General features: G+C 31.2%; 1 protein-coding gene across 2 annotated transcripts in view; it reads left to right on the top strand.

The window, feature by feature from the left end:
* The window catches only part of LOC130452898 (polycomb group protein Psc-like), a 51,981-nt gene extending 37,425 nt beyond the window's left edge, over nt 1-14,556 (top strand). For both annotated transcript variants that reach the window (XM_056792406.1, XM_056792417.1), the window contains one exon: nt 8,354-14,556. In XM_056792406.1, coding sequence (XP_056648384.1) covers nt 8,354-10,435 — 2,082 coding nt within the window. In that variant the 3' untranslated portion in view covers nt 10,436-14,556. The remainder of the gene's footprint in view (nt 1-8,353) is intronic.
* The last annotated feature ends 474 nt before the right edge of the window (nt 14,557-15,030 follow it).

Raw genomic sequence — 15,030 nt, 5'->3', positions numbered from 1 at the left:
CTCCATGTTTTGGTCTGTCGTCAATTTTAATTGGGTGAAGCTTATCAATTCCCTCCCCAAATATTTCGTAAGTGATGATGTGTTGTACGCCTATGGAGGTATCTACATCAAAAATTAATACAACATAATGCGACATCGTTTTTTTTTCCAAACACGTTAACAAAATCACTAAATTCTAAAAGAAATTTTGCAGATTTTATTATATAATACGTGGATCTGTTTGGTTAGTGACTCAATTGGACCTTCCATTCTTATTGTCTTCCAATCCTCGTCGAAATAACTTCTTTCATCTTTCAATTCCTCTACAGCCTTATCTTATTTAACCAATCAACGCACAAAGATAGCTCTACCTTAGACCAGAGGCTCATTTTCTTACTAAAGTTGATACAACTTTTTATTATAGAAAGTATATGGATCCCGCAGTTTCAGGATTATTCCTAGTCGTTCTTAGAAGGCTCTAGGTTTTTTTGGAACCGTTGGTGATATTCTGAAGGATTAAGTTATCTACCCTCTTCTATAGACCTTTATCTGTTTTCCTGACAGTATTCAAATATTTTTTTAAGGCTTTCTATTCTCAATTTTTCGAGATCTGTCTTCTGCACGTCTTCCGGTCGAAATTCCGAGCGTCGTGAGGTAGATACTGAATGAAAGTCTCAATATTATCTCCAAGATCGCCAAACCCCTCATTCAACAAGTCAAAAGTCTGTTTGACAATGTTGACTTGGCTGCAATATCCAACCAATTTTTTCTTGCAAACTCACGAACTATTATTTGACACTCTTGGTTACCTTCAGCCTCTGAAGATGATAACTAGTTATCGAAACCTATTAACTATTTCTACGTATACTTTAAAGAATAATGATATTTTTTTAACATGTAGGTGATATTTAAAAATTCAAGTTTTAAATATTCGAAACGAGAACAGAGATAATTTAAACATGGATTTATCATCAGGTTTATTAGAGCTTTTAGCCCCTATTTTAATATACTCGAAATCGATATTGGTTACTGTACAATTTCAACCCACATCAAACAATTTAATACTGTTACTTCAAACTAATATATTTCTTGTTTATTATCAATATAATTTACATAGTTTATTACAAAATTATTCTGGTAGTTTTGAAAATGTGGCTATTTCTTTCTCTATTTCACATAAAGTATATGGAATAAGGAAGAAATTGGATCGACGTCTTTTTTCTAAAAGGAAAGGATAATTTGCCACGATTTCGGAAAAATTCGAAGCAAAAACTGTGGTTTTCTTTGCGGAAGAAGTTATAAGCTACCAACAAGATTCTTTTAAAGGCACGAATCTAATCAAAATTAACCCAACCTAACCTGATAATATACTAGATAGATAAATACTGTTTTGCAGGGCTGACCACGGCCCTCTGGGACTTCGGAACATTATTCCAGTCAAAATTGGAATGGATACAATTTGGAATCACGGCCTCATCTCTGTATTTGCAATTTCTACAGTAGATTAAGTGAAATTAATAACTTACGCACCCTGTATGCATTGTATACACGTAATTTAATAAGATTCTGAGGTTGCACAATTCAATTTTATTGAATTGATTAAAATATTATGAGATCTGTAACGTTTGTCGCCTTATATTTCTCAACAGCAGTTTCGTTTATGAAATTATTAATTTATTCTTACGTAAAAATGTTTGCCTTTAAGTTACATGTTTCTCCGATTGATGTTTAAGTAACCCACGTAATTGTCGTTAATCCTTTATAATAATTCCTTTCTTCAGTTCAGGAAATCACCTAATCAACAGGGTGTCAAAAATATATCGATTTATTTCTATAAATTTAATTTATTTATGAATTAAACATCAATTTCAGTCTAATAAACCGAAATTTTTGTAATTATCTAATTGATTCACCTTGTATAATAACAAGTTGTCCCGAAGAAGCAGCTAATACACAGGGTGTCAAAAATATATTGATTTATTTATCTAAATTTAATTTATTCATGAATTAAATATCAATTTCAGTCTAATGAACCGAAATTCTTGTAATTATCTAATTGATTTACCTTGTATAATAATAGATTGTCCCCGAGAAGCAGCTAATACACAGGGTGTCAAAAATATATTGATTTATTTATCTAAATTTAATTTATTCATGAATTAAATATCAATTTCAGTCTAATGAACCGAAATTCTTGTAATTATCTAATTGATTTACCTTGTATAATAATAGATTGTCCCCGAGAAGCAGCTAATACACAGGGTGTCAAAAATATATTGATTTATTTATCTAAATTTAATTTATTCATGAATTAAATATCAATTTCAGTCTAATGAACCGAAATTCTTGTAATCATCTAATTGATTTACCTTGTATAATAATAGATTGTCCCCGAGAAGCAGCTAATACACAGGGTGTCAAAAATATATTGATTTATTTATCTAAATTTAATTTATTCATGAATTAAATATCAATTTCAGTCTAATGAACCGAAATTCTTGTAATTATCTAATTGATTTACCTTGTATAATAATAGATTGTCCCCGAGAAGCAGCTAATACACAGGGTGTCAAAAATATATCGATTTATTTATCTAAATTTAATTTATTTATGAATCAAACATCAATTTCAGTCTAATAAACCGAAATTTTTGTAATTATCTAATTGATTTACCTTGTATAATAATAGATTGTCCCCGAGAAGCAGCTAATACACAGGGTGTCAAAAATATATCGATTCATTTATCTAAATTTAATTTATTTATGAATTAAACATCAATTGCAGTCTAATAAACTGAAATTCTTGTAATTATCTAATTGATTCACCTTGTATAATAACAAGTTGTCCCGAAGAAGCAGCTAATACACAGGGTGTCAAAAATATATTGATTTATTTATCTAAATTTAATTTATTCATGAATTAAATATCAATTTCAGTCTAATGAACCGAAATTCTTGTAATTATCTAATTGATTTACCTTGTATAATAATAGATTGTCCCCGAGAAGCAGCTAATACACAGGGTGTCAAAAATATATTGATTTATTTATCTAAATTTAATTTATTCATGAATTAAATATCAATTTCAGTCTAATGAACCGAAATTCTTGTAATTATCTAATTGATTTACCTTGTATAATAATAGATTGTCCCCGAGAAGCAGCTAATACACAGGGTGTCAAAAATATATCGATTCATTTATCTAAATTTAATTTATTTATGAATCAAACATCAATTTCAGTCTAATAAACCGAAATTTTTGTAATTATCTAATTGATTTACCTTGTATAATAATAGATTGTCCCCGAGAAGCAGCTAATACACAGGGTGTCAAAAATATATCGATTCATTTATCTAAATTTAATTTATTTATGAATTAAACATCAATTGCAGTCTAATAAACTGAAATTCTTGTAATTATCTAATTGATTCACCTTGTATAATAACAAGTTGTCCCGAAGAAGCAGCTAATACACAGGGTGTCAAAAATATATTGATTTATTTATCTAAATTTAATTTATTCATGAATTAAATATCAATTTCAGTCTAATGAACCGAAATTCTTGTAATTATCTAATTGATTTACCTTGTATAATAATAGATTGTCCCCGAAAAGCAGCTAATACACAGGGTGTCAAAAATATATCGATTTATTTCTATAAATTTAATTTATTTATGAATTAAACATCAATTTCAGTCTAATAAACCGAAATTTTTGTAATTATCTAATTGATTTACCTTGTATAATAATAGATTGTCCCCGAGAAACAGTTAATACACTGGGTGTCAAAAATATATCGATTTATTTATCTAAATTTAATTTATTTATGAATCAAACATCAATTTCAGTCTAATAAACTGAAATTTTTGTAATTATCTAATTGATTCACTTTATATAATAATAAGTTGTCCCCGAGAAACAGTTAATACACTGGGTGTCAAAAATATATCGATTTATTTATCTAAATTTGATTTATTTATGAATCAAACATCAATTTCAGTCTAATAAACTGAAATTTTTGTAATTATCTAATTGATTCACTTTATATAATAATAAGTTGTCCCCGAGAAACAGTTAATACACTGGGTGTCAAAAATATATCGATTTATTTATCTAAATTTGATTTATTTATGAATCAAACATCAATTTCAGTCTAATAAACCGAAATTCTTGTAATTATCTAATTGATACACCTTGTATAATAATAAGTTGTCCCCGAGAAGCAGCTAATACACAGAGTGTCAAAAATATATCTAAATCTAATTTAATTCTGAATGAATTATTCTAATACTTCTAATTGCTTTGAACATTTTTATAGTATATAGGGTGATTCATAAGTTTTTAACTAAACAACAAATTTCAACTGGATGAATTCTTTCATCCCTCGTTTTGTAATATTTAAAAATCTAGGTTAAACGTTACGGCGACATATATTACCCAGTTTATTTCAAAAAAAACAGCCAACAAAACTAGTTCAATTCCTAATTACTACCATAACAAACACTGTAAAAGGCTTGGCTACTGACTGAAACATACAACAGCGGCAGTAACTGGCTAAATAATGATTGCCATAACTCTTATAGTGAATATTGCTCAATAAATCTGTTGACTGACTGGTTCACGTACTCGGAGCGTACCTAAATGGTACGACTTCTTTTATTTCAACTGTAGTTAATTTTTAAACGAGAATTAATGTCTGGTTAATTCAAATCGTTATAAGCGACTTTTATCATTAATACAAGTCGTTTTTGTCGATAAAAAACATCAAAATTTGTAAAAACAAACCATGAAGAGTTTTGAATATTGTACTTGATTTAAAAATCTTAATAATGCGATTGAAATTTACGAAAAACAATTCAAAACAACCTCTGGTGGTGTGCCTCAAAAACATCCTTCTCAAAATAATGACACACTTAATTCGGATTGAATCTCTCTTTCAAAAATCTACCTTCATCTTACATTAGAAACAAATTTCAATCCAAATTATCTTCTAACCCACCCTACATCAAAATCTATGACGAAAGGAAAATAGATCTTCTTTAACTTGCGAGAACCGCAGAATCAAGGTCGAGGTTCACTACCAATTCCATCTCCACCTGACATTTGAACTGATGAACCAGATAAATCTGGGTGTGAGGCAAATTCATCAGAGGATGAATTTACTCGAGGAAGGCACAATGAACCACAGCTGTTCACACTAGCAGAATTAAATAATTAGTTTAGAGAGAGGAATTTGAAGTTCTAGGCTCAAAAATCTAATCATTCTTCTCATGGTATCGCTATAGAGAACGACATTTACCACTTTTTATGATCTAATGAAATATTTTGGAGTGGAGACTTTTCATTGATAATTCTCAAAGAAGTTCAAAAGAATTTCTTCAACATAACGTCTCTATTCCGGTTGCCCTGCCCTATTGGGCAACATCAAATATGCGGAGCACGAATTATGTGTGTGGCGATTCAAAAATGATGCCTTCTGCTAGGCCAACGGCTGGGTTATACAAAAATCAAATGCTTCTTAAGTAAATGGGACAGTAAAACCCGTGACAAACATTGGAAACAAAAATTTTGTACCTGATATGAAAAACATACTGCAAGAACCGTTGATTGACCCTAAGATTTTTGCTACCATCGCTGCACATAAACCTCGGATTGATGAAGCAATTTGTGATCGCTTTATCAAAAGAAAGCGCTCACAAATCCGCAAATTTTGAAAAAAATATGAATTATTCTAAACAGTTTGGAGCGTATTAGGAATGAGATCACAAATGGTTGTACATATTTGGATGCAATACTGTTCCACAGCCCCGTTAAAGCCAAGACTTGGCTCGCAGTGATTTTTGTGTGAAATAAGGTTATTTGTAGTTCCAAAATTACGAAAATGGGACTTGTACTCGTATAATTAAATTATACATTTCAATATTAGATTGATCCGTACAAAAAAATTGCATATCCACGTAAAATTCTTCTTCTATTTTTTATTTTACTAAACTTGCTTTATGTGACAATGCTACGGAAGCATAACAACCAATGTTTTAGGTTCAATAACCTTAAAAACGTTCGAAGAAAATTGCAAATGTAGATATAAAAATATACAGTTACTATCATGATAGTAGGTTAGTTATACCAGGTGTATAAAAAGTCTAGAAACAATTGTTATTATTCCGAAAGTCTTAAAACATTTAAAATCCGTTTTTATCATGTTTTTAGTTCGAAATTATCAAAAAAAAAGTAATTTAACGATATAAATGGGATAGGTTTGTCAAACTTCACATTGTTTAGGCTGTAATTATATTTTAAAATGACTTTTCGTAAGATTTCTGAGTTATTAAACGTTCTTCCATCGTACCAAAACCTTTCCACGGTTTCCTAATTATCCAACAAACAATAAATGGACACAAAAGAGAAATATTTGATCCAATCTAATTATCTAACAACGAAGACAAGTCAATATTCCCTTAATAGCTGAACCAAGAGCTCTATCATCCAGTAAATTAAAACTGGACTGGATATTTATTGGTCTGCGACATCTTTATTATTGTTTTGGAGTTTATTGGAACCTTTTTAGTCTGCATCATAGATTTTCGATTTAAACTGTTTGCTGTACAGTCTCATCGCTCTTCCTCTAATATTTTTGCTGCACAACACGTTTAATCTTATTTATTATCATCAGTTAACCATAATTATGTGCTAAACGGGGGATCAATACGCATATCAAGCCATTTTGAAGAGCATTTTCCGGATCCGCGATATTAACTAGAACTACCTCCAAATTTCTACAGTATCAAGCTACAGCAGTAACTACTACAGCAACTAGATATTCTTGACAGTATATTTTGCTTGCTAATTTGTTGCTTCAAGATAGTTTAACATTCCGGAACTTTCCCTGTCAATCAAAACTACCTTTAAAACTGCTTCATTTAGCCGCGGCTTCCATTTGCTTTATCTCGACACTAAAATTAGTTGCTAAAACGAGATCATCGATAATATTATATTATTATACAGTTGGTATGGAATAGTTTTATCGGGAGATTCTAAAAACCACCATTTTGTCAAATCCACTCTTACTTTGCCGTGACTTTGTAGGAATCTATAGCTAGCCCAAGAAATTCGGAAAACACAAATAATCGCTTAGTTTAATTACGATATTAAGGTACAACAGCCAAGGGAAAGGTGATTTCATCTTAACTTAATACTGCAAATAACCCACAAAAAGAGTTATCAAGTTTTCCCGTGAAAAATCATCAAAAAATGCCACAAATTATGCCAAAATGGCCTTGGCAAAAATATTTGTTATGATTCTATATTAAACTCATTTTCCAACGCATCGAAGTGTTTTATTTTATAATTTTTCCGAAAATTTAGATGTAGATCATAACAGTAGAAGTTTCCATCTCAGAATTTATCCTTTGTACAAGACCCAATTATCTTTTATAATAATAATAATAATTCAAACTAATTATAAAGTATTAACCAGAGGATTATTACTGAAGCCGGCCCTTGTTTCATGCAAAATCGGAACAAAAAGATTTTTCATTGTCCTTCATTCACGCATCACAGCACAAACAGGTATAATAAGCAAAGGCAAAAAAGAGATAGACATACACATGAAACGTTTGAATTTAAGAACGTATCCTTGAGAAGGATAAGGATACAGAAAAAAAATTTTGAAAAAATTATGATGTTTATCACCCAAAGTTGATTCATGTAATTAAAATTTCCTTCGAAAATAATCAACGATAATCCAAAGATGTCATTCTTGACAAATGTTATCAGATTTTCTTTGACAAATGAAAGTTTTCTAATCAGAAAAATCAGATTCATTATCATCATATGACATTGATTGGAAGTAGTGTCAAAATACGCGATTGAAGTTGACATATTTGACATCTGTATTTATAGAAGAATTCCTTAGTTTCTTTGAGTAGTTACAGCCATAGAATTATTGATATTGAGTGTTAAATTATATTGAAACGTTAGGCGATTCTCTATTTTTTTATAAGTCAGGTTTTCTATATTCATTTTAGTATATTTCTATGGCCTGTCAAGAGATTTTGGTTAGGTTAGGTTTTTAGAAACTTATTGGTTGTTAATGTTGATAATATTAACTAAAATATCAACGAAATCGTTTCGAAAATTCACCTCAAACAAATATTAGAAGTACGCTGCTGTGTTTCATTGAAATATTTCAAGGGTCTCTTTTCCATTTACTCTTTGAATGAGATTTAGACGTTTCAGTGCGAACTGCTTGTAAAGAAAATGTTATTGAAGGAACAAAAGGGATAGTTAAGACCCATGTAAATCGATCCATGAAGGTTATTAGAAATTTTGCTTGTTTCTATATGGTATTTATATATTAATTTTTTTGTTACAGGAAAAACCGATGAGATTCTTCTATAGGATCTTTACTCCTCTGAAGATAAGACCCATAAAGATAGTTAATACGACTTTACTAGGAGGCGGTAAACAATTACAAATAGTACCTGTTAAATCAACTTCGGAAACGCAACGTTCACCTGTTCCTAAAGAAGAAAAAGTTGAAAAACTCGAAGTGAAAGCAACTTTATTAGAAGAAACCGAAGATCAGAAAAATCACAAAGAAAGACTCTTCGCTCACTTACAATTACAAAGTAAAACTCAAGCTGAAAAAGAAAGTAAAAAAGTACCTGAAAAACCTCAACCAAAAGACTGTGTTTTCGAATACGAAGAACCCGACCAAGAGGAAATAAAGAGATTCGCCGAAATAAGAGATAGAGAATGGGCGAAGAAATTAGACGAAGAAAGACGCAAACAAGAAAATGAAGAATACTCGCCGCACCATTTCAGTAAAAAGAGAAAAAAGAATAAGCATTCGAAGAACGAATTTAATAGTCATAAGAAACGTAAATTACACGCCGAAATAGCTTCTAATCAAGAAGATTTAAAATTAAAAGTGAAAATAACAAATAACGGCCATAAACATAAACATCACAAAAGTTCACAACTTTCCGAAAAAGAAAAATCAAACACCGAAATGAGTTCGAAAGAAAAATTACTCCAAATGCGACAAGTGAGACATAAACATATTGCCAGTGAAGACAAAAACGTTCAAACAAGTTTAATACAGAATAATGCGGATAAAGTAGAAGAGAAAGTAGAAGAAGTAAAAATAAAAGCGTCGGAAGATATTAAAAAATTGAAAATAAAAGTAACGGAACCTTCAACGAAAGTAACAGAATCGGCAATACTTCCGAAACAAACAAGCGAACCTACTAGTACCAGTCCTAAAGTAGGTACTTTCCTAGAATCCAGTAGTCCTAAAACCGGATTCACCGTCAAAAATCCAGCCGAAAAAGAATGGGGAAAGAAACTACCGACCGTTAATTTAGATAAAAACGAACAAACCGAAAATCAAGCGTTTCTCAAAGCCTTCCACGCTTACGCCGAAAAATACCACAACGAAAAAAACCAACAAAATAAATTGAAAACAGCCAAAAAGTTAAATATGGAAAAACAAACACAACAACCAAAGACTGAAATCAATAAAATAACAACAAACAATAAATCGTTGAATCTAAAATTAGCTAATTTACAACAGAGATGCACAATCGAACCGAAACAACCGGAAAAAAATATACTAACTCATTATCCACCCGGATTTACAGTTAGTAAAATAGAACAAGGGGTGAAAAGAAAACCCGAAGAAAACGATAACGTAAACGATAAAAGACCGAGTCTAGAAATAACACTAATCAACCCCACCAACATCCAAATAACTACACCGAAACCAATAGAAAAACTACCAATAAAAAGACCACCGCCTGCAACAATTCCTTTAGAAAAAATAAAAAAATCCGTTAATCTAAAATCCGGTATAAGCATAATACCTAAAATGCCCGACAATAACGCCCCGTTAGACTTATCGAATAAATCCCCCGAAGCATCCCCCAGAAATTCCCCGAAAATAGAAACCCCTAACGGTCTCACGATCACAACCAATCGACAATTGAACGCTCTAAATCGACCCGGAGATAAAAACAACGTCGCGGCTTTATCCAACCTCCAAATGTTATCTAAAGTAGCTACCGAGCAAACGAACCTTAACAACAAACCGCAAACCACCCCAAACAAACCCAGACCCCAAATGCCCAATTTACAAACGTTAAAAATACCCAATTTACAAAATTCAGTTCAAATGAAAACGCCCAATTTACAAAAATTACCGAAATTGAACGAAATACAAAAATTTCGACCGACGGGACAGATCAGAAACGTCAGACCGAATCAGAATCAGAATATCAGAAACATACCGAATCCGAGTCTTCTGATAAATCGACAACAGAACCAGAATAGAATCGGAATCAACAACGCGACTGATACGCCGAAAACGACGACTACTTCGACTAGTTCCAACACCAACAATTCTGTTAAAACGTTAGACAGTAAAATGCAAGAAAAAAAAGAAATATCCGTGTGAATAATCGGCGATTTGTGATAAATTTGGAGAATAGGAAAATTGTGATAGACGCCAATTTGAATTTGAATCTTCGATCAGTATTAACGGCGACATTTCTCGCATTTCAAATACCGTTTCGTGCTCGTAAAAAAACTATAACAAGCCATTACTCTATCCGACATGCGTTTCCATTTCAGAATAACCACAGGTCTTACAATCCCGTTACCAAATTGGAAATTCACCAAACACATATATCAAACTTTGCAATTTCTACTTCCTTCCTTTTTATCTTCTATCTTTAGTACACTTCTCCTTCAATTTATGTCCTCTATTCAACCAGTACAGTATTCATTCTCTATAGTTTTAAATCTGACGTTTTCCATTTCTCTATTTAACCTGAATCTCCTCTTAATTCCATCTCCCTCGATTTGTGCTCTCTTGACACTTCGTTCTCTATTTACTGTTATATTAGGTTCGTTACATATTTCTTTCGACCAGCCTCTTCTCTTTCTGATTCTCTCATCTTTCATTTGTACTCCCTTGACGATTCTCTTTGTATTAGATCGATTCTTATGCTTCAATCACCTGATCCTTTGCACTCTGACTACATGTGGGATATTAGGCTCATCATGTATCCCTTTCAGCCCTTCTTTCGACTTTCCTGTTTTTCCTTGTTACTCCTTCTCCTATCATTTGTGCTCTTTTGAAGATTCTTTTTGTATTCGATCGATCCTTATGCCCCAATCACCTGATCCTTTGCACTCTGACTACTTCGACTTTCCTGTCTTATCATTTGTGCTCCCTTCAAGGTTCTCTTTGTTTTCGATCGATATTTATGCCCAAATCTCCTAATTCTTTGCACTCTGTTGGATATTAGGCACGTTATGTATCCCTTTCAACCCGTCTTTCGACCAGCCTCTTCTCTTCTGATTCCCCCATCTTCCATTTGTACTCCCTTGACGATTCTCTTTGTATTAGATCGATTTTATGCCCCAATCTCCTAATTCTTTGCACTCTGACTACTTGTGGGATATTACGCTCGTCATGTATCCCTTTCAGCCCTTCTTTCGACCCCCTCCTTTCCTTATGACTCCCTCTCCTATTATTTGTGCTCCCTTGAAGATTCTCTTTATATTCAATCGATTTCTTTAACCTAATTGGACGGCTTTAGAGTATATAAGCTCTCCTATGGCGAGGTCTTCTTCGGCGACAAGACCCCTTTATCCGTTTTGTAGATCAACTGGCCAATTTCTTTTTGATCTTCTAATTTGATCCTTTATGGTCTCTCCATGTGAGTCGTGTGTCTAGATGCAAACCTAAGTATTTGGTGTTAGTAGTACTTTGTTCATATAAACAGAAGGGCACTGGTCTTTTCTTAGATTGAAGATCACTTGAAAGGATTTCTTTTCGTTTGTATCGAAATCCATTTGCTCAGTCACGTTTGGAAGTCGTTTAAACGTGTCTGCTGGATTCTAGAAACTGCAACTGGACTTTTGTTGCTTGTAGGGCATTATGATATTTCTTCCGAATCTTCTTCATGATCCCCCTAAGTATTTCCTTTTCCCATACTTCAATTTTTTCGGGATTCTTTATGGTTAGCACTCAGGACTCATTCCTATACACAATTATTGTTTTTTTGCTCGCGAAATATTGATTATCTGGATCTAGTCATCTTCTTTTCTCAAATAATACCAGCACTCAAAGTGTCTTCACCTTAAACAACAATGATTTGACTATAAATGTCAAATTTTACTGCACGAACTTCGTAGTCGGCGGTTTTGTCGAAAGGTGGCGGAATTTATAAATGTAGACTAGATCGTGTGGTTCCATAATGACGTCTGTAGCTACCTGACGCGCGTGCGCTAAACGGTTATTTACCAAGTTTAAGAAATCTGTAAATATGTAACCGGTTTTATTATCGATGTTCCACTTCAGAACTAGGTACCCCTTTTAACTATGTATGTTTGTGTGAAATTTTATCTTATGATCAAGCGATTTTAGTGTTTAAACTGTGTACTAATTCAGTTTGTTGACGGCTAATTTAATGTCAATTCTACAATTTTTAATCTGTTGTGATGTCTTATGAAAAGAAATATTTTTTGTTTTAATCATATATTTATCAGAAAAAAAGTCGTTGTTCCATTTATTTACGAGGTGAGTCGTAAACAACGATCTTATAATTGTTATGAACCAAATTTAATTTATGCAAACAATGTCAATGAGTGGCTGACATATGAATTTATTTCTTCTTTAATTGATCCAATTGAAAAATTCTTAATGAAAATCATTTTTTTTCTTACCTAACTAAATTAATTTGGTATAAGACTTCTTTAGATTGTCTTCATCATGTTTTCTTATTTAATTTACAATTTTTCGTAGAATAACGTTTCTCTTACTTAAAATGTCAGTATTTGTTTTCCAGATAATTAAAATTTATTAGAATGTTCAAATTAACGATTTCTGATTATAATATATTCACGTTTCTCATTATAAATAACATCCCTGATTTAATTTCCTTGAAAATGATTCAAGTTTAACAAGAAATACGTTTCTAATTTTTCAAATTACACACCTTGTATATAAAAAAAGATCATATATATACCTATTGTAGTGCAAAAGCTATTATTTTATAATCTGAACTCATAACTTTTTAAATACCCTGTAGATTGAAACTTACGATGATTTCAAATGTTCTACGAGCACAATTTGGTACATAACTGTTGATATATCTCGTAAATTGAAAAAAAAAACTATTCTACGAATACAAGTTCGTTCATAACTTTCAGAACACCCTGTAGATTAAAACAAATAATAAGAAAAAATGTTGTACGAGAATAATTTCATCCATGACTTTAAAGAAAACCCTGTATATTGAGACAAATGACTATTTAAAATGTTCTACGAGTGCAATTTGGTCCATAATTGTCGAAACAACTTGTAAATTGAAATAAATAACAATTAGATTATATAATTTGGTCCATAACTTTTTAAATACCCCGTAAATGATGATTTCAAATGTTCTATGAGTTCAATAAGAATGTAATACATTCTAAGAGAACAGTTTGGAATATAACTTTTGAAATACCCTGTAGATTCAAACAACTAATTATTTAAAATGTTCTTTCGGTGTAATTTGGTCCATAACTATCAATATATCTCGTAAGAGAAAAAGAAAATATTTAAAACTAATTACAAATACAAGTTTGTTCATAACTGTCAAAAAAACACCCTGTAGATTGAAACAAATAATAATTTAATATGTTTCACCAGTGTAATTTGGTCCATAATTGTCGATACATTTCTTAAATTACAATAAATGTGTTATATATGCAATTTGGTCCATAACTATCAATCGATGTTTTGAATTAAACCAAAAAATATTTCAAAATTTCCTATTGTTTTGTATTTTGATTATTCTTATTAAGTTTATCAGTCTGTATAGTAAGTTCCTTATTTTTAAAGTGTTTTTTTACTATTTTAGTAAGCGATACACTTTGCCTCAAGACTTTGTACTATTTGAGTTTTTCAAATTTTATTATGGATTCAGTTTCATTGTTGTTGTTATGTTGTTTATTTTCAAACGTGTACATAACAATATTGTACATATTTTAATGTGTTTTTAATATAATTTTATTAAAAAGTAGATTCAAATTTTATGTAGATTCATAGTGTGGCCAAACAAAATCCAAAAATATCATTGTGTCAAAATATTTACGTAGCCGTGCTTCTGTTAGACCACCCTGTATTAAATATAACCAAAAGAAAATACACTAAATATTAAAATGTTATAAATAATGATATACAGGGTGTACTGTAATAAAATGTGTTTTATGGAACAATATATTTGTAATGAAAAAATATTTTTTTGTCTGTTATTTTCTCAATTTTTAATGGTTGAATATTTTCTTTTGAGTTATCTAGAGCCACGATGTACGTAACCAAAATTTGTATAAAAAAAATAGATATTATTAGTTATCCTCACCTCATTTATAATTTGGTAAAAACCAATTTTTAGAATATGGCTACCGTTAGTGGAAAAGTACAATTTTTACAAACAAAATTTTTGAAAATAAAAATATATGAAATAAATTTCACTTTCGTGTAGAATAATGTATATGTATCTGAATATATTGATATTATCGAAATTATTTTTGGTTTTATTAGTCCTTTCAAAAAAATCCTGTACAAAAAACTCGTCAAAGACGATAAAAAAAATGTAAATTTATGGGAAAAAATTCAAATTGAACCATACTGAGATATGGCAACAATGAAGTAAATATGTCAAATATGACATTGCTGTCATAAAAATTGACATTTTTAATGGTGAACGTATCGTCAGACGATTGCTATTTGCTGTTGTGCCAGAAAACATCGAAAACTGATATTACAAGATCGTCATGTGACATACAGTGAAATTGAGGCATACATTCTGTCAAGAAGACTTGGGTTCGAATCGATTGGTGCAAAAAAATGCATAAATGGTGCATGAATCGTCATTTTTCTTCTTTATTTTGTTAGTAAACGTGCTGAACATGCCGTGTCCCTTCAGAAATTTTGTAAAGTACTATATCTTGTGTTTATGTCTTCTCATTTCTCTAAGGGCTTTCCCGTGCCAT

The sequence above is a fragment of the Diorhabda sublineata genome, chromosome 1, assembly GCF_026230105.1.
Source record: "Diorhabda sublineata isolate icDioSubl1.1 chromosome 1, icDioSubl1.1, whole genome shotgun sequence".
Lineage (NCBI taxonomy): Eukaryota > Metazoa > Arthropoda > Insecta > Coleoptera > Chrysomelidae > Diorhabda > Diorhabda sublineata.
Note: the sequence above shows the minus strand (reverse complement) of the source record. Positions and strands in the feature narration are given on the sequence as shown.